This window comes from Pelmatolapia mariae, linkage group LG12 (assembly GCF_036321145.2).
Source record: "Pelmatolapia mariae isolate MD_Pm_ZW linkage group LG12, Pm_UMD_F_2, whole genome shotgun sequence".
Classification (NCBI taxonomy): Eukaryota; Metazoa; Chordata; class Actinopteri; order Cichliformes; family Cichlidae; genus Pelmatolapia; species Pelmatolapia mariae.
Genome location: NC_086237.1, coordinates 2,005,620 through 2,025,637, shown reverse-complemented (window position 1 = coordinate 2,025,637; position 20,018 = coordinate 2,005,620). Strand labels below are relative to the sequence as shown.

At 42.4% G+C, this 20,018-nt stretch overlaps 1 protein-coding gene across 9 annotated transcripts in view; it reads left to right on the top strand.

The window, feature by feature from the left end:
- Positions 1–17,305, top strand: part of wdfy3 (WD repeat and FYVE domain containing 3) — a 130,356-nt gene extending 113,051 nt beyond the window's left edge. For all 9 annotated transcript variants that reach the window (XM_063490048.1, XM_063490049.1, XM_063490050.1 and 6 more), the window contains 23 exons: positions 200–363; positions 2,308–2,456; positions 3,065–3,185; positions 3,663–3,748; positions 4,116–4,196; positions 4,363–4,417; positions 4,508–4,627; positions 4,761–4,878; positions 5,298–5,404; positions 5,867–6,020; positions 6,128–6,219; positions 6,308–6,520; positions 8,189–8,330; positions 8,504–8,658; positions 9,464–9,622; positions 10,036–10,215; positions 10,316–10,498; positions 10,837–10,930; positions 11,056–11,199; positions 12,286–12,513; positions 12,674–12,785; positions 12,986–13,183; positions 13,899–17,305. In XM_063490048.1, the coding sequence (XP_063346118.1) occupies positions 200–363; positions 2,308–2,456; positions 3,065–3,185; positions 3,663–3,748; positions 4,116–4,196; positions 4,363–4,417; positions 4,508–4,627; positions 4,761–4,878; positions 5,298–5,404; positions 5,867–6,020; positions 6,128–6,219; positions 6,308–6,520; positions 8,189–8,330; positions 8,504–8,658; positions 9,464–9,622; positions 10,036–10,215; positions 10,316–10,498; positions 10,837–10,930; positions 11,056–11,199; positions 12,286–12,513; positions 12,674–12,785; positions 12,986–13,183; positions 13,899–14,019 (3,176 nt within the window). In that variant the 3' untranslated portion in view covers positions 14,020–17,305. The remainder of the gene's footprint in view (positions 1–199; positions 364–2,307; positions 2,457–3,064; positions 3,186–3,662; positions 3,749–4,115; positions 4,197–4,362; positions 4,418–4,507; positions 4,628–4,760; positions 4,879–5,297; positions 5,405–5,866; positions 6,021–6,127; positions 6,220–6,307; positions 6,521–8,188; positions 8,331–8,503; positions 8,659–9,463; positions 9,623–10,035; positions 10,216–10,315; positions 10,499–10,836; positions 10,931–11,055; positions 11,200–12,285; positions 12,514–12,673; positions 12,786–12,985; positions 13,184–13,898) is intronic.
- Positions 17,306–20,018: the final 2,713 nt, after the last annotated feature.

Below are 20,018 nucleotides of genomic sequence, written 5' to 3'. Positions count from 1 at the left end.
TAAAGAAACAGCACTGTGCCACTGATGCTGTTAGACGTAGAGTAAGATTCAGAGAAATCCTCATTTGGCCTTCCTTTCTAGTGCTTCATCTTCTGAATGGATTCAGGAGTTCTGTCCTTCTCTGTGGGATGATTAGTTTCTATCTTAAGTAAGGAGGTGTTGCCTGTATGTAACACTGTGTTTGCACTGTGCTCCTCAGGCCTGGTGAAGGCTCCACTGAAGAGGTCTCGGTCCACAGCGGACGGTGCAGATGAGGACAGTCAGGACCAGCTTCAGGAGCAGCTATTAGAGTCAGGAGGCCCCGAAGAGGAGCAGAAGACTGACAACACGTCCCTGCTGAGACTCCTGGAGGAGGGAGAGAAGGTCAGTCCGAGGGAAGCACATAGATATGAGTGGATAGTTAACATAGTAGTAGAATCATAGTGTGTTTTACACCTGAGCGATTCCTGTGCTGCAGGTGGCGCATTTCAGCCAAATATACTGTTCAGTATTGACTGGGAACTTTTTGACGATTCTTCAAATGATTGCACATAGTTGTTGCAGAATTGTGACACGGTTTGTGCAGGAACATCTAATCTTGCCGCAGCAGTCAGGTTTTATCGTTCTGGCTTTGGGTAGTTGGCAGCGTGTGACAGAGAACTTTGGTTGTCTTTCCAATTTCTTTGCTTTACAGTCACACACAAGCAAACTGCATCTTTGATTTCTAAAGTTTTAGATGTCAAGTTTCACGTCTTCTGTTATTGACTTTATTTATGTGATGAGTTTTCCACTGGGTGTCCAGTCCCAGGATCTCATCTGATAAAAAGACCTTTTAAATAACACACACACACAATATAAAAGATATTACCTCCAGGTCTGAAAAGTGCCTTAAACCTGCATTCTTCCTGATGGACAGCAGGGGGCAGCCTCCCTGGTTGCAAAAACAAGTGTGAATGTATAGCTATACAGACTCGTGTTTACTAATACCTCAGCAACACCTTAATATTGAGTTTATGGTAGCAACCGTCCTTTACTTCATGAACTGTGGTTCCTTTTAAAGTGAAGTAGATGATAAAGCAGGTTAGGATTTAGGGCATGCCCGCCTGGTGAATGACTGCCCTCTCACTGCCATGTTTCTCAGGCAGATCTCACTCATCGTTATCCAGTTTGAAAACACCAACATGATGTGACACTGGCTACCGCCATCTTTTATATACAGTCTGTGAGCACACTACAAAATTATCCCTGGGACTTGTAGTTTTTAAGATATATTTAAGTATATATAAGCATACATAAGTAGTTGGATGAATCAGCTTTACTTTCAGGCACATCCTAAAGCAAATTTTTGTTTTTTTTGTTAACCCCAAAGTAAGAAAGCATCTGTTAAAGCTTTAAACTCCCTGCTTGATGTTACGGAAATATTGTGAGACCAAGGATCATTCCCACAGGAGTGACACTTGTGCAGAATTGTTTTATGTAGTATTTCTTGTCAAAGAGAACAAGCGTAAATGCATGTGCTACCTAAACGTATTGTTTCCTAGCGTTGAAGTCTATTTATAGACGGGCATATCGGTAATTCTCTGACCTGCATTTTTAAATTCCAGAAACAGAGGTGGTAAACAGATTGACGAGCTAAGTCGAGGAGGTCACAGAGTCCATGTCTTGGAGTGCTGGACAAAGACTGTGTATAAAAGATGGGCTTAGCCACTGAGACATCAGTCATCTTGGCATTTTGAGACTTCTTACTGGCTATTTGTTATCCAATCAGGAAAAGTGCTTGCTGAGGTCACAGAGTAGGGGAGCCTGTTCAGAGACTCCAATACAAACTGGTCTCTTTGCAGCCGGAGAAGTCGTCTTTGCTGCCCAATCAAAAAGCGAGATTAAGGCATTTCTCTCTATACTGTCTGTCAAATAATAAGACCTGCATTAAACAAGCAAAAGAAAAATGTTTATGATGTAACCAGATATTTGTGACATTTCAAAAGGAAAAATTAGTGAATCAAAGCTTTTTAAGAAGAGGTTGGTCTGATCATGAAGTACCTGTATCACCTTTACACTTCCCTGAGTCTTGCTTTCGAGATTTTTTGTCAGTTTTTACAAGAAAGATTAATTCTTTCTGGGCTCACTTGCCTTTAAATTAACTCCCACTGTAGTGTTTCTGCTCAGGTGGAGCATTTGAGGATCAGAGGTTTTACACAAAGCTACTTCTCCAGTGGAGAAAGTACACTCATTTACTTGTTCCATGTTCAGAGGAAATTCACCTAGGGGGCTTTGCTTTGTGTAATTGACCTCTCTAAACTTTAGCTAATTAGCTGTTGTGCGTTCCAGATTCAGCACATGTACCGCTGTGCCAGAGTGCAGGGTCTCGACACCAGCGAGGGTCTGCTGCTGTTTGGGAAGGAGCACTTCTACGTCATCGACGGCTATACCATGACTGTGTCCAGGGAGATCAGGGACATCGACACGCTGCCACCCAAGTAGGTTCACGCCTCTGTATCCGTCCCTCACCTGACAGCGGACGCGGCATCGGCACTTTCTTTCTCTGAATAAAGGATGACATCATTCCCGTGGACGCTGCAGTGGAAGTTTCTGCTGCTGGGATGATGTAATGCTGCCGATGGAGCATGCGCTGTGAAAGTCCGCAAAGCTTTTCTCATATTTATTGTTTCGTGGAACTTGCTCAGCCTGTTCCTTTGAGATGCTGCTGGAAAATAACCAAAAAAGGGAAAAAGGAGCAGATGTCTCCCAGACTTTGTGGTGTGTCCCTCGGGTTGTTTTGGTGTTTTTACCCCCTCCTAAGCTTCCCCACTGTCCTGTACCAGCACAGAGCTGAAATCATACGCCAATTAGCTGATAATTTATTCAAGACACACTCTTTTGTTAGCTGAATGCTTTTTTGATTTCAACTCAACTTTGAAGTTTTTGGAGTGATTTAAAGATGCACTACCCAGCTAATTTGATCCATTACGGATGTATGTGTTTTTTCATTCTCAGCCATGTCACGGGAACGTACCCACCGCAAACAGGGGATTAAAATTTCAAGTGGATCTTCTCTTGAGTGGGTTGTTGTGTGTTTTTTCTCCAGTATGCACGAGGCCATCATCCCCAGAGGAGCGAGACAAGGACAGAGCCAGTTAAAGAGAACCTGCAGCATCTTTGCCTATGAAGACATTAAGGAGGTTCACAAGAGGCGCTACCTGCTGCAGGTCAGCATGCATGTGTCTCTCACACACACACACTGCATGCACCATTACATGCTTTCTTTTAATAAAGGAACTAACAGGATAATTAAATTGAGTAGTTTATAGGGAACTTATTTTGTTTTTGCTTTTTTCTGTCTTTTATACTATAACAGAGCTGGATGCTTCTATTAAACATGGCTTTTTCAAGGTTTTTTTCTACTCTTGGTTCTGTATGATGTCATTTAATAAGTGCAGGCAAACAGAAGGAATCTGCGTTAAAGGGAAAGTAGAAGGAGCTAAAGTGAGTTTATGGGCTGCACCAGTGTTTGGTGTTAGATAAATTAGGATCATTTTGAACAGTGAATCATGCAGAACTACTCTCTGGAGTCCAAAAGTAAAAATATGGAGCTGGAAATGATGATGATAGATCATCTGTAAATGTTTTGGGCTCTTTATTTAATTTTTTTCCTGAATCTCATGTATGCCATCGTCTTCTTTCAGCCCATGGCGGTGGAAGTCTTTTCAGCGGATGGGAGAAACTACTTGCTAGCCTTCCAGAAAGGAGTTCGCAACAAGGTTTACCAAAGGTACTGAATACATATATAAATATAAATGCAGTACCTGAGCAGCAGCTTCTTGACTCACATTTCAGTCACAGAGTTTAATTAAACTTGCTCTTTTCAACACTCACACGCTGCAAGTGATCATTTCTTACTGTTTCCTTAGGAGTTGTTGTCAGGGTTATTTTCAGTGATAATTTTGTTTTACTGGAGAGCCGTGATCAGCTGTGCTTCAGTCTGTTGTCGTGATCTCTGTTGAGGAGAAGGATTTTGCCAAGATTGATGTTGCTGCTCATATAAAGCTTTTTTTTTTCTCCCTGTAATGCCGGTATATCACCATTGTTGTCAGGTTGCATGAGTCTGTAAATTAATAGGTCGTGTTTGATTCTTCCAGGTTCTTGGCGGTGGTGCCCTCGCTGGCTGACAGCTCTGAGTCTGTTTCAGGCCAGAGACCCAACACCAGCGTGGAACAAGGGTACATCCACCTTCACCTCATATCATTTTTATAAATAATAGATTCTGACCTCTGTAGTTATGTCTCAACATAATGACTCTACAAACCTAAAATCATGAGTGTATAATTAATAAAAGACCACTGAGTTGTTTAAACTAATCATCCTCTCTGTCCTGGTTTGTGTCAGATCTGGACTTCTCAGCACACTGGTTGGTGAGAAGTCAGTGACTCAGAGATGGGAGGTAAGAACCTGAATTTGTTAGTCTGACTTCAGATTTGAAGTAAAGCACATGGCTCAACAACATGTGTTTGTGTGCATTTGTGTTCTGTAGCGAGGAGAGATCAGTAACTTCCAGTACCTGATGCATCTGAACACCCTGGCCGGACGCTCCTACAACGACCTGATGCAGTATCCGGTGTTCCCCTGGATCCTGGCCGATTACGACTCAGAGGTGCCTGAAGATTTTATCTGCTGCTGTTTTAATGTTTCCGTGTCCACAACAGAAAATACCCCAGTTTTGATATGAATGCCACCGGGGGCAGTGCGGTGATTTCATGGATGTTTGGGTTGCTTTTGGTCACCAGGAGCTGGACCTCACCAACCCAAAGACATTTCGTAACCTCGCCAAGCCGATGGGCGCCCAGACTGACACCCGGCTAACGCAGTACAAGAAGCGGTACAAGGACTGGGAAGACCCCAACGGTAAGGAAAGGAGACCATCAGATAACGTTTCTCTGTGAGCAGATAAATGTGTGTTAATATCATCTACAGACTTTTAGTACCACAAACTCGCTATGTGGGTCGTCCTGCCTACAGGAGAGGCCCAGAAAAAACATGCAGAGTGAACTGAACCTGAGCTGTTGTCACCCACCCAGCAGACGGGTGGGTGACGACTGTCTCAGACCCACTGGGATTAGACACTAGCTGGTCTGTAACCTGCCAGCTCCTGAATGTGTGATGCTTCCTGCACCAGGATATTTTTTGTTGAAGTCATTTATAACATTCATTTAGATTTATTTCTGTACTAAATATGAAATTAAAAAAAATACATAGAGCCTGCTTTTTTTTCTTTCCAGTAACTGGTACTGGTCTATATCATTAAGCTCTTTTTGCCTTGCCAGGTGAAACCCCGGCGTACCACTACGGCACTCATTACTCGTCAGCCATGATTGTGGCCTCCTACCTGGTCCGGATGGAGCCCTTCACGCAGATTTTCCTCAGACTTCAGGTTTGACGAGTTTTGACTCTACAAACAGTTCAACTTGAAAACTAAAACATGTAATACAACTCCAACCCTCTATTCCAGGAGGGGTTTTTTAAGTGATATATAGTTACATTTGATATACTTACTTATTTTTTTTTACATATTTTGCAGAGTCAAGCCTTGCAGTATAAGTTCTATTTTATTTGTTTAATTCAACTTTATTACCAACTATTTAACTTTATATAGAAAAAGCTAAATGTATTAGTTCCCCTCTTCTTTTTTAACTTGTTATGCCCCATAAAAGAGTAAGTCAGAAAACTCCAGAGGACAATGAAACCACATTAATAACACAGTACTGGTATTATTATTATTTTTTTTGTTTGCTGGGCTCTCTTTGCATTTCCTGGGAGTTGTGCCTTCTCTACTTTTAACTTGTAGGAATAATTCTTTTTGGGGGCTAAAAATGTGTCTTTGTGTGAATAACAGGGAGGACACTTCGACCTGGCTGACAGGATGTTCCACAGCGTGCGTGAAGCCTGGCTCTCTGCTTCCAAACACAACATGGCCGACGTCAAGGAGCTCATCCCGGAGTTCTTCTATCTGCCCGAGTTCCTGCTAAACTCCAATAACTTTGACCTGGGTCAGTATCAGAGTCACAGCTGATCGAAGCACTGTTTAAAAACTGACTGGGATCATTCACTGCTTTGTTATTAATGCTCTTTCCTCCTTTTGCTTTTCATGCACCAGGTGCCAAGCAGAATGGGACCAAACTGGGTGACGTCATTCTCCCACCCTGGGCTAAGGGTGACCCCCGGGAGTTCATCAGAGTCCACAGAGAGGTAAGAGATCAGCTCTTCTTGGCTGGTTTTACTCTGAGTGATTTTGAATCCGCCCTCACGGTCGACACGCCCTCTGTCCCGGCTGCAGGCGTTGGAGTGCGACTACGTATCGGCCCACCTCCACGAATGGATCGACCTGATTTTCGGCTACAAGCAGCAGGGCCCTCCGGCTGTGGAGGCGGTCAACGTCTTCCACCACCTCTTCTACGAGGGTCAGGTGGACATCTACAACATCAACGACCCGCTCAAAGAGACGGCCACCATCGGCTTCATCAACAACTTCGGACAAATCCCCAAACAGGTCAGACAGAAACACTGACGTGTTCATTTTAATCTAAATACATTTTTAAAGTAATTTTTCCCATCAATCTACACTCAATCATTTGTACACCTTCTGAGAGCTTCTTAGGGCTGTTTATCTGAGAGGACCTTATTACGGACTCTTTATGACATCATTCAGAGTAGAGATGGACCGATCCGATATTACGTATCGGTATCGGTCCGATACTGACGTAAATTACTGGATCGGATATCGGCGAGAAATAAAAAATGTAATCCGATCCATTAAATATCAGAAAAGCACCTCACAAAACTTGCGACATGGCGTAACTCGGCTCATAACCGTAGCACGTTGGAGCAGTGTGCATCACGTGATAGAGCAGCTGTGTGTATTTGTAGCCTCGCTACCAAACCAGCATTTCATCTCCGAGGAAGTTATCCCAGAGAGAAGTAAAGCAAGTGTGTAAGTTCATCTCTGAGTGTTTGTAAAGCATTCCTGCGTTAAGCTTAACAACCGATATATGGAGCGACTGCCTCTTCTCTCTCCCTCCCTCTCCTGCTGCTACTTCAATCATGAAACTGCTTAATGATCAGCTGATCGGCTTTTCTGTCGCGAGTCCGTCTCTCTTCTTTGTTTTTGGCCCACTTTGCACCAGAAAGAGGAAACCAGCGGCTGAACAACAGCAGCACGTTTAACCTTGATAATCTGTTGTTAGAATGTATTTAATATTACTTTCTACACCAGGATCCTTTTCTACGTAGCTGACGGCTGGTAACTGTGCAGGGGCGGATCTAGCAAAGTTTAGCCAGGGGGGCCGATAGGGCATTAACAGGGAAAAGGGGGCACAAAGACATACTTATCTTTCTTATTCTCATTTAAAACGTCTAGCTTTTAATAAATAATTATCTGAATCTTACACCCAAAGTTTTAATGTTATGTAAAATATATAGAAGTCCATTGCTGTATATAGTAACTGCATCAAATTAAAGTTGATTACGTCGATTAAGCATCACGAGGTGGAGGGTGGGGGGTGGTTCCCTATATTTTTTTGCTGGGAGTTTGTAACCCTATTAGTTAGGTTGCTTAATATTTCTGCTAAGTACTCTTTAAAATACCAGAATAGGAAGGATGGAGTAGGTTTAAGTTTATTAGATTGATCAGTGTTGCTGAACTATGAAATATTTTGGGCGCAGTGTATTTTTTTACATACAGGTATAACAGAATAGCTTTAGTGTTGTTGTTTATTTAAACTTGAGTATGAACTTATACACAATGCAGCAAGATTTAAAAAAAAAAACAAAACAGTTTTATTGATTAAAATACACTATATCGGATTCATATCGGTATCGGCAGATATCCACATTTATGATATTGGTATCGGTATCGGACATAAAAAAGTGGTATCGTGCCATCTCTAATTCAGAGCCGAGAGGTGTACAAATTTATTATTAGCATCGACCATTGTAACAGTATATTTACATTACATATAATAAGAGGGTCCACCCTTTTCTAAGGAGGGTGGATCCTCTTATTTTACCTGATCTGCTTCCTGTTACATTACAAACATTGATGCATTACAGACTCATTTAACGTGCTTTATACTACGGTTGGTTTCTTGCCTTTAACTGGGTTTGAGTAGATGTTGAAATCTTGCTGTCGAATCATTGGTCGTTGATGTTTGTGTTTCAGCTGTTCAAGAAGCCCCACCCTCCTAAACGGGTACGTAGTAAAGCCAACGGCGACGTTGCCGGCGTTCCTCCGAGCTCCAACAGCGACAAGATCTTCTTCCATCACTTGGACAACCTCAGACCTTCTCTTGCACCAGTTAAAGGTACGCACACACATCATGTAGTCAATTAATTGCTCACAGTGTTGCTCAGTAAACAGGATGCATGCACTACTGATTGCTGTGTAAACAAAGCTTCGTGCGGTCTATTTGTGAATACGAGGTGTGTAACTCCTTTAAATTCACACTTCTTTGTGCATGCGCGTTCTGTTTTCCAGAGCTGAAAGACCCTGTGGGACAGATTGTGTCCACCGACAAGGGCATCCTCGCTGTAGAGCAAAACAAAGTTCTGGTTCCCCCCACCTGGAGCAAGACCTTTGCTTGGGGTTACGCCGATCTCAGCTGTCGCCTGGCTAACTATGACTCCGACAAGGTCAGTAGTGGGAAGTTATCCTGACAGCCAGTTCCTCATAGATTTAAACTTAAAAAGGTGTTTGAGGAGTTTAATCTCCAGGATGTAGTCTCTATGTGTGAGTGACCCCCATCCTTTTGCATACTGATGTTGTGTTTGCCGACTTCCTTTCTCAATAATTGTGGATTTCTTTCACCTAATTTAAAAATGAGCCGCTGTACGTGTTTGCTACTCGTTTCACCTTGAGGATTCCTAGTAAAAGTAAAGGCATCGTTTCCCCCTGCTGGTGTTTCACTAAAAATGCATTTTACATGAGCTCTGCAGCCATTAAAGAAGCTTTTAAATCACTAAAGCTACATCTGATTTGTACTGTATAGATTCTGTTTTCCTGCTGGCAGCTAGAAAGGAGACGTTCTTCAAGCTGAAACAGATTTAGATTTTAATTTGCTAACACTTCCTCATGCTCAGAAGCACTGTTTCATGTCTGATCCCCTCTAAGGTCAGTCTGGGGTTTGCAGCTGGTTTTCTCCTGCCTGTTTTCTCAGTTTATTGCCTCGTTGCTGCGTGTCTGCGAGAGTATTTGTCTAGACCCCAGACGGTGTCGTGATAGATCATTGGGAGGTGTCCTTCCTCTCCTACAGCCGCCTACATCATTACAAATACTCAGCTGCACCTGACTCAATTGATGCCTCTTGTTTAAATGCATCAGAATGAATAACCAATGAATGGAAAGCTTGAAGATAACAGTCCCAAGAACAGAAGCTGTTACTGTTGTAGATCTTTTCAGTTTTCCACAAACAGATTTGGATGTTCCATCTTGTTTCAGGCACTGGTGGTGTACGAGTGTCTGTCAGAGTGGGGCCAGATCTTCTGTGCCATATGTCCAAACCCAAAGCTGGTTATCACCGGTGGCACCAGCACCGCCATCTGTGTGTGGGAGACGGGAACCTCAAAGGAGAGGGCAAAGTCGCTTATGCTCAAACAGGTAAACGAACACAAAGAGACGCAGTGCAGGTTCGTGCAGCAGCTGCGCTTCAGTCATCAAACTTTAAATTATCCTAAAGCAGAAGACATTTTATAGAAACCTGGCAGCACTCTCAACTGTATGAGGTCCAACCAATCAAAAGGCTAGGTCAAAGCTGAACACTGTGTGCTTCAGAGGAAGGATAGAGGACTGTTTCTCCTGTGATTGCCAAGGTTCATCAATGACAGCTTAATCCTTACAGGGTTTAATTAGTTTGACCCATGAAATTAGTTTGATGGGTCAGTTCATTCAGCACAAACGTTAATCTGCAGACTTTAATCTCCCCACACACTAATGAAGTGAAGAAATCCTCCATGTTAAGGTGTTTAAGTTTCTTGATGCCATTGTGACTCCCGTGTTGCGTTATATCTTAGGCGCTGCTTGGCCACACGGACGCCGTGACGTGTCTGACGGCGTCTTCGGCGTACCACATTGTCGTCAGTGGCTCACGGGATCGAACTTGCATCATCTGGGACCTCAACAAGCTCTCCTTCGTCACACAGCTCAGGGGGCACCGAGCGCCCGTCTCGGCTCTGTGTATCAATGAACTGACGGTAAGTTTGTCCTCCGTCACACGTGGAACAGAGAAACTGTGGGTGTAGTTTGGATCGTTTACGAGCCGCACGCTGGAACGACGTGTGTTTGTTTGCACAGGGGGACATCGTGTCCTGCGCGGGCACCTACATTCACGTGTGGAGCATCAACGGCAGCCCCATCGCCAGCGCCAACACCTTCACCGGCCGCAGCCAGCAGATCCTCTGCTGCTGCGTGTCGGAGATGAACGAGTGGGACACGCAGAACGTCATCGTCACCGGCCACTCGGATGGCGTTGTGAGGGTGAGCTCGCGTGGATGCATATCCCTCTTTAAGTTTATTAGTTGCTTGTTTCAACTTTTTACCAAAACATGTTTTTTTCTGTGCTGTTATAAAATGAGTAACAGTCGAGCATTACAACGACAGAACATTTTTTTCACTTTTTTAACTCTTTATAAAAATATTAAATATTGTCTGTGTTATTGTGTAAATACTTACACTTTTGTGTACTTCACACACATGAAGAGATGCCAAACTGCCTTTCATTGTTTTTGCAACAATGACAATAAAGAGCTATTCTATTTTATTCTATTCTATAAAAGTATTCCTTGTGCTAAATCTTACTAAAAACGGTCTTATAGTTTTGGAGAATGGAGTTCCTCCAGGTACCAGAAACCCCTGCTCCTGAGCCTGTAGAGCCAGATGTGCCTGACTGCTGTGCTGACGAGAAGATCGGTGAGTCCTAATAGAAATGAATGAGCTCATTGGAGCTGCTAGATCGAGTCATCAGAACACAAATCACACAATGCATGTCACTATAAAAATTTGTACAAAGGTACAAACTTATCTTGGTCTCACAGAGGGCGGTGAGAGTCACAATGGTGATGATGACAGCAGTGAGTCGGATGCAGACGAGCCCAGTCTGAGCCAAGAGCCCAGAGCGCCACGCAACCCCTCGACAGGTGGAGGCAGCCAGCCGGGTAGCACCGTCCACAGACCCAGAGGTACTTAGATATAAGTTTATGTTCAAGTTAAATTCAACAGTTTTGTGTTTTTTACCAGAAGTGGGGGTAGGAGCTCTGGAGTAATAAAAATCAGCTGTAAATGTACGGTATATTTTTAATCCCAGCTCCTGCATTATTTTTTTATACGCCACTTCAGCCAAAGAAGCTTTTGCCATGCTGAGCTGTCTGTCATCTGTTTGTACGTCCACAAGAATTGCTACTCTTCCTGCAGTATTTTACAGAAGGTCATTCAACAAACACATACTGATCACCTAATGGGTCGTTGTGCTCAAAGTCAAGGTCACAATTGTCATTTTACAGACAATAACCTGTGAATTTTGATGGGCGTCAGCTGGATGAGGTACTGTGCTAATAGCATTCTGGTTTTTAGATGTAATGACCAGCTGTGCATACCCCCAAAACACGAGAAAGGTCTTCACATCTCTGTAGATGAGGAAGAGTGAAAGCTGGATTAGTGCAGCTGGTGAACAAACCTCCCTGAGCACAGACCAGCTGTGGTAAAATCTGAATGAGCACACATTCAGATCCAGAACTAACACTAAAATTATCTTACGTGTAAGCAAAGCACACCAGATGTTCACTTGTTTGCTACTGGAGTGAACAGCTCGCACTATCGTTAAAGGCGTAGCAGCGTTTTGCCTTCCACTGTCTATGTCAGTCAGACTGAACTCAGTCAATGAGGACATTCAGATTGAAAGATATCTCGGGCAAGAGCAAAAAAACTAAAATCTTATCATCAGTGTCAGCTTTGATTTTGGCTTTAGTATAAAATGTTCCCTTGTTTATGTCTGTGTCGCCTGCCCTGCGGTGAGCAGCATGTGCTGCGTTGCTCTCATTAGCTGCTGCGCTCTGATGCTCACTTCCTGAAGAGCGTGGGATCAGCAGCGGCTCCACTGTGAGGCTGAAACATCAAATCCAGAATCTCTGGTTGTAGAAATAGAGCAATAATACGACCCCTTGTAGAGTACCAACACTGATGTTTGTTTTTTTACTTGTTAATATAAGAACCTTTGTTTGATATAGGATATTGTTCCTGCTAATTTTCCATTGATTAATACCCTTAAGGTCCCTCTGCCCGAGCAGGAGCATCTTGGTCGATGGACAGCGGCTCTGACGACTCTCACCGCTGGTCAGACACCCTCAGCATCGACGAGAAGGACGGATTCGTGTTTGTAAATTACTCTGAGGGCCAAACTAAAGGCGCTCACCCAGCTCACTCAGGCCAGGGCTCAGCGCCTCAGCCGCTGCATCCCTCCACTATGGAGGCACGGACATATAACCAGCTCAGGGCAGGTGGGTGTCCAGCAGCTGCAAAAACCATGTTGTGTTTCCATGTTCTAAGTGATTATTCTGCCATTGAAGGGCAGACAACAAATAGATAGGATTAGTCTGCTGATCTAATGACTCATGTTAAAATGTTGCTTGTTAAGTGTTTGTTTTTGTGCGTTCACAGGCTACAGATGGGAGCGCCAGCTGGTCTTCCGGAGTAAGCTCACCATGCACACGGCTTTTGATCGCAAGGATAACGCTCACCCAGCTGAGATCACCTCCCTCGCCATCTCCAAGTAAGAGAGCCGGGTCGAACCAAACCGACAAACAGGAAATGAGTTTCTTTTTGTAAACGCTATATTCCTTTGTCACATCTGAAGAACATCTTCTTTTGAAAATATATAATTCAGTCCAAGCGAATATTTTTGAAAACAAGATATTTAATTGTTTTGTTTTTCTCTTTCTTCCTTCCCGCTTTGGGCTTTCCTCTCTTCAGGGACCACAGTAAAATCCTGGTAGGTGACGGCCGTGGCAGAGTGTTTAGCTGGTCGGTCAGCGACCAGCCCGGCCGCTCGGCAGCAGACCACTGGGTGAAGGACGAGGTAGTGGACAGTTGCTCCGGCTGCACGGTTCGCTTCTCGCTTACTGAGCGACGCCACCATTGTAGGAACTGCGGACAGCTCTTCTGCCAGAAGTAAGATCATTATTCTGCAGTTTTTCCACCTAAGGATGCTTTTATATGTCATTGTCATACCAGAAATTGTCAGAACAAAATACCCTTATAGGTATAAATAAGTATATCCAGAATCACTTTAAGTTTCAGAGATGCAAAATTAACCATTACCATTTCTTCTGGTACCAGTACCAGTATACTACCAGTACATAAATTCTAATTAAAGTTCTTGAAGTTTTAATGGAAGTAACAGCACAGTAACAGTGCTTACATGCTTTAACCCACACAGTTTGGGTTTTTTTTTATTGCACTTCATTTTTTTACCTCAGCCTTGTCAGCTTTTGGCTCTGGTGTTCCTCGAGGCTCGATCTGGGGTCCTTTGTGGGTTTTTGCTGTGCACACTACCATTGCACAGCAACAGGCGAACGGTCTTCATTTCCGTTTTGCAGCTCACTTTTTCCAAGTTACACTATCTCCAGCAATCACCCGCTGGAGGTTGCCGAGGTGTTGCTGGCAAGTCTCTGGGCCTCTCTGAGGTTTCTGAGATCTTATGCAAATAAAATATTTCATTCTCTGATTTTGTGTGTGTGTTTAAAAAAAATTATTGGGCTTGTTTGTTTGTTTCTAACAGTTTAAATCGTGGCTCACTTCAGTGAAAGTGTTAAAATACTCAGAAATGTTACTTTTCTTCACCTTCATCATCTTCAATTCCCCCTTATCTCACCCTGTGTCACAGGTGCAGTCGCTTCCAATCAGAGATCAAACGGCTGAAGATCTCGTCACCTGTGCGTGTTTGTCAGAACTGTTATTACAACCTCCAGCATGAGCGAAGCGTCGAGGACGGCTGCAGAAACTGAGCTCCACGTCCACCCGCCGCCAGCCCCAAAACAAGCCCCTCCTGAGGACCCGGCGAGCATTTCATTCCTCTATCCGACTTCCCTCTGCATCTCCCAAAACTCCTTCCTCCTAAACCCTCAGTAACCACGTGTACTGTACCGCACCGACAGGGTGTTGCAGGAGGGAGCGACTGAAGTACGGCGGCGGAGCTCAGCAAAGGAAAAAGGATGTGAACGAGGACAACAGATCGCAAAGAACATGGAAAGAAACTCAGTCCCCACTTTTACCACCGGCACTCACCTGGAGCGGAGGGAAAAAAAAACGCAGCACGCACGAATCAGTCATCCGCCATCTTTGCTTAGAGATCAAGAAACAGGCAAAACTCCTTCAGCTTTCACAGCAGGATGATAAAAGACAAAAACTTGTTGATAGTGTAAATAGGTATCACAGCCTTTTTAACTCTAAAAGGAGCAAACACAGAACAAAAAATAAGGTCAATGAAGTAAAAAGAAATGCCTGTAACATAGCGTTGTGACTAACCACTCCTGGCTTTAAAAAAACAGAAAAAATGATTGTGTGTAGTCTGCGTCACGAGTCACAGCGAGAATAACACGGAGGGGAGGGAGGGAGATGAATGTCCATAATTAATGTCTCTGGGTTGACCGTACTAGTGGGTCTAGTTATGCAAAATGACTTCTTTATAATTTCCCGATCGTTTTGTTGTTTACACACCTGTGATTTATTCTGTGAGAGTGTCAAACCGTCGCCACGCGGACAGAGAGGTTTACTCTCTGATTGTCATTTCCTCTTTTTTTTATTGCCAAACTGTTTTCTTGTGTCAGTTATGATGTTTAATTTGTAAGATGTCATCTGTTCAGTCCTTTTTTCCCATTTGGAGATTTTTTTTTTATTTTAGTTACTGCTGCTTTCTGAAGACTACAAACTTTATCGTGTTCAGTTTGACTTTGATTTTTCTTGTTAGAACCATATCACTCCTTTCATTTTGTGGTTCCTTCTGCATTATTATAATTTGTTATTAAGAGAGAGAAAAAATCGGGTCATCCTGTGTAAAAAGGTTAAAAGTAACACACATGCGTCCCGTAACTGCACATTTAGCGTCCATCGTGTCCTTTCTTTTTTGACCGTACAGCTTTAAAGCAGCTTCTTGAATGCACACTAAAAAGGGACTTCCTCATGAACTGTGTTTTGTTTTTTTATTTATAGTGTTGGTTTCTATTGAGGATTTGCTGGATTTTTACTCCCCTGTGGCATTATCACAGCAGCTCTTAACACTCGTTATCCTCACTCACTGGAGCTGCAGCCAAGCACCTTTTTATTAAAGAGATGTTTCAGAGTATATGTAGACGTTGGAGGAGGTGTAAATAGTCACGCAGGCCGTTGGATTTTTAATAAGTCTTGGCGTGTTTTGTCTTTAAAGGTAAAGACTAGGCCAGACAGACTTGCAGAGTATTCTTGTTTTGCTTTTCTTTACCATATTTTACAGTTGGGGTAAAGCTGCAGGAGAGCGAGTCTGTAGGTTTCTTTTCCTACCATTATATCAGTGCTATGGCTTCATATTCCATCCTTGTTGCTCCTGCAGGGGAAGAGAAGACATGGATTTTGATGTGACACTTTAGACTGAGAGCATAAAATGAACCTCATGCCCTTCAGTTGTTGACGTTAATAAACCTTTTGACTTGATCTAACTTGATTGTAGAGTTGATTAATTTAATGTTTTTCAGACGTCTGAATTCATTTGCAGCTTAACTGTTTAAATGTAAAAGGACTTGGATTGTTGCACTAACATAACACGGGACAAACTCAAACCTATGGGGTGTCATTTGTGCCATCAGATTAGTGACTGTCACTTTAACAGTGACCAAATAACCCCAACAATCAGATGACTCCCTGTGAGCAAGAACTTGGCGAAAGTGGAAAGGAAAAACTCCCTTTTACCGGAAGAAACCTTCGGCAGAACCAGGCTCAGGGAGCGGTGACGGTTATCTTATTACTTGAGACCAGAATCCGAAGAAATTAAAATTACTTAATTCTTCATTTCATCTGAAAAGGCAAAAATCAGCAATTTCAGGCGATTGTCGTTGGACTAAATGCATTTTTGAGATTCTCTGTAGCACAAATGTTAGCTCATAGAAACCAAACTCTAGCCGGGACAGAGACTCAACCTGAGCAAGGAAACATAAAAATGTGAAGTACTCAAAGGAGTTTAAACACTATAAAAACTCGTTTCTCTGCCCCGCTGAGACAGCGATATCAGAGGTTTTATCTGCTTTCATATTGTTGAATGTAACTTGATCTTTTGTCAACACAAATCCATGTTTGGCTCTTTCTGCGTTAAAGACTGCACATCTCCCCTCACTCGGTTTGTGGTTCTGTGGGCAAACTGTGCATTCAAGGGCTGCTTTCTTTCTTCCTTTGTACGTCCCACAAGTCTTCACAGGCATTTAATGTTCACCCTCACCGCTCCTTGTAATAATAATAATATGCACTCATGTTATTGTCCTCCTTTATATCATTTTGCCTTTCTGTACTGTAACTTAGCGTGCAATCATGCCATCCAGCTGAAACGGCCGAGTCGGCTTCTATCAATCGAGGATTCCTTTTGCACCTTCACGTGTACAAAAAGAGAAAAAAACAGTCAAGTTTTTATTGAATGAAGTTTTTTGTTTTAACTGAAAGGTGCATTTCACAGCAGATAAATGAACTGTACAAAGTATTTATGCAATTATAACTGGGTTTAGATTTTTTTTTTATATATAATTATTGTGATTTCAGCAAGTTTTGTTACTTGTTGCATGTCTATTAACACAGCTGACTTTCTGTGTCAGTGCATTGTACATGTTCGGCATTAGATTATCTCTCTTTTTTTGCTGGATTTATTCTGTTTTTGTTTTTCTTTGAGGCATTGTTTGACGGGTCATACCGAGCGACAGGTTTGTGTAGATCATGATCATGACCCCGACTCTGGGTGGACTTTTGTACTCTTTATGGGGGAAAAAATAATTAAGGATTAATCGAAAGCAAAAAAAGAAAGAAGGAAAAAAAAAAGGAGAAATCTGGATTATTTTGGTGGTCTTGTATTAGACTGCGTTACTACAGTATCTGGTGTGCAATCTGTAATAGCTGAATGTTCCTTGTATATTTGTGTTCACTACATCCTACGAGAGAAAAAACCCACAGTAGAGTAACCTCCCCGTCCCCCATTACAGAAACAAAATGTTACAATAATGCAATAGATCTGGTACTTATTCTTTTTAATTTCATTTCAATAAAAAATTGCTGTTTCCCACCAAAGGCATTTGCTTCATTTCTGAGTTATAGCATCATCTGAGCTTCTTTCCATTTAAAAGATTTAATGACCCTACGCAGCCATGACACGCTACTTTTAGAGGTTAGACGGGTCAGTCAGGTTTTTCTTTTTCTACTTTTGGTTCTGTGTGATGTCAGAGGGAGAGGATATGCCTAATATGGTCATGTATTAGAGAGGCAGTGTGAGCCACACCCTGGACAGGAGAAACTACAGGGGACACTGAAGAGAATTCCCATGATGCACTGAGTGCTTGTCTTTACTCCCAGCCTTTCACTCGTGCTGTGTTTATGTGCTGCTGTGTTTTTCAGTTCTGTTTACTCTCCTTTAATTTGCGTTTTGTCTGGTCTGTTGTCCACGGTCGCCCCATGCTTCTCTTTTCTCTTCTCAGTCCCCTACCCAGGAACAGCAAACAGCAGTGCCTGCCTGAGCTATGTTCATTTCCTCCTTTTGAGGTCTTTTCCTGTTCTGGAAAAAAGGAGTTCTTCCTTCCCCCTGTTGCCAAGTGCTGCTCATAAACTAAGAACTAAAACTAAGTTGGTAGAAAAAATACATATGAACTAGACTTGCGACTAGATGGCTTTTAGTCTTTGCAATTTGGTAAAATTTGTCAGCAGAGCCGGCACTGAGAAGCTTTATTAAGTCTACGTGACTGTCAGTTGAGTCTTGTATTGCTATATTACTGCACTCTCCTGGACCTGATGAATAGCACCTAGAATAAAGGAAGGAATAAATAATGTCAAAGTAACAGTGAAATAATAAAAAATAAATGACTCAATGTGATCAGATTATTTGGGATTGGTTCAGATTATTTGACTTTGCTAATGGTTATTGTTAGTCCTCTTAAGAATCTGAAGTAATTAAACAGCCATATGGTTTTAAATGTACTCACTATTGCCTTTTTTCCTCTTCTGGCCTATTTTGAATCATGATCTTGGCCCATATCTTGTAAATAATTTAAAAGAAATTCATTTACAAAATTAAGTTGCTGATGAAGCTTCAAGTTCAACAAATAAATCATCAGTAGAGCAAAAATAAATTAATGGCATCTCTTAATATACGTAATTTTCTGCTTGTGATGATAAGAATTGTGATTAAAGGATTGGGAAAGAGTGCATTAGAGTTTTAATACATGTTAAAATATAGAAAGTAAACGTGCTGTTGTGATCTGGTGCTAAAACGGTGACCTGAGTGGGACTGAGGGAGTGAAACTAACTTGATTTGTTCGGGATAACAACGAGACTAAACAGGACTGACTGCGGTGCTGAGCTTTATTTGACTGAAATCGGTGATTGGCGGAAAAAAATGTGGGCTCGTGTTTCTTTTAGCGAACCAACAGCACTTTAAAATGACTTTTTTTAAAAAGGTATTTGTGTTTAAATTTTATTTTTTTAAGTTTTGCCGAGTGTATTTAGTGAACTGAGCAGAGGAAATAACACCAGCCGGGGTCTCCACAAAAATAGTGAGACAGGGGTGTGTCTAAGTGAGGACCCCGGTGCTCACTGGTCGTAGATTACCGCAGCATGTGGCAGAGCTGGTCAGCCCGGTATGGACTGACTGAGAGAGAGAGAGAGAAAGAGAGCGTACGGCACCGCAGCAGACCTGTGTGAAGTCAGGCAGACGCACAACGGAAGTCTCGGTGCTTCTACTTCAAAATAAAAGCTCGACTTTAAATGAGCGTCACCTACAGGCTTTGAATGAGGGTTTTTATACTTCTCCGAGGTTTGACTTCAGCTAATATTTGTACTACTAGGATTTCTCCAGGAGTAAACATGAAATGCAGAGTGTAGGTTTGGTTTACTTTGGAGTCTGCTTGTCTTTTTCTTGAACACCCATAAAGTTTCCATAGGTTTCTGCAGGTAATTCTATATAATTCATGGAGCGCTTTGGGTGCTCAAGTTGACTGTAAATATGATATTTAATTTCATTAAAGAAAAAAAAAAGGTTTTGGACAATCTTTTTGATCTGTGCTTCTACAATGAGCTCTGAAGTTAAAAATCAGGATCTTTGACTAGAAATAGATCCAGTATAAAAACAACAGTTTGGGCAGATCCGTGTTGGGTGAACTCACGTTGACATAACAGAAGACCGAAAGTCCAAAGAAAAGTACAAAAATATCTGGAAGAAGGAGCACTAGAAAGGAAGAGAAGGACCAGGGGCTTAAGGAGCAGATGTGGAAGATCAAGTCTAAAGCGGTCCCAGTTTTTACAGCAGCATTAGGAGCTGCAGTGGCTCCAGCAGATTCCAGGCACAGAACGTCTCTGCACATAAGAGTGGGAACAGCTGTGCAGAATCATCAAACCCCTGGGCATCTGGTAGAGGAACCGAGCTTGAGGATCACAAACATAAACTCCAAGGAGTGAAAGAGAGCTTGTAGGGTAACAGGTGATTTTAAACTGGCTGTAGGTGTAAATGTGAGTGTGAATGATTTCTCTCTGTGTTAGCCCTGTGACAGACCGGTAACCTTTCTCCCTGTGACAGTCAGGAGCTCCAGCCCAACTCTTAATTGAATGAATGGAAGAAAATGGATATATAGGATTAAAAACATGAAAATCTACAACATTATTATGTTTGGATATTTTTTTGTATGCTTTAAACCTTTATTGAGCAAAACTTTAGCATCTTTTAGGAAGTCTGCACACGCCGACCAACAGGACTCTGCGTCAAACCATTAAAGGGCTTAAATTTCCAAAG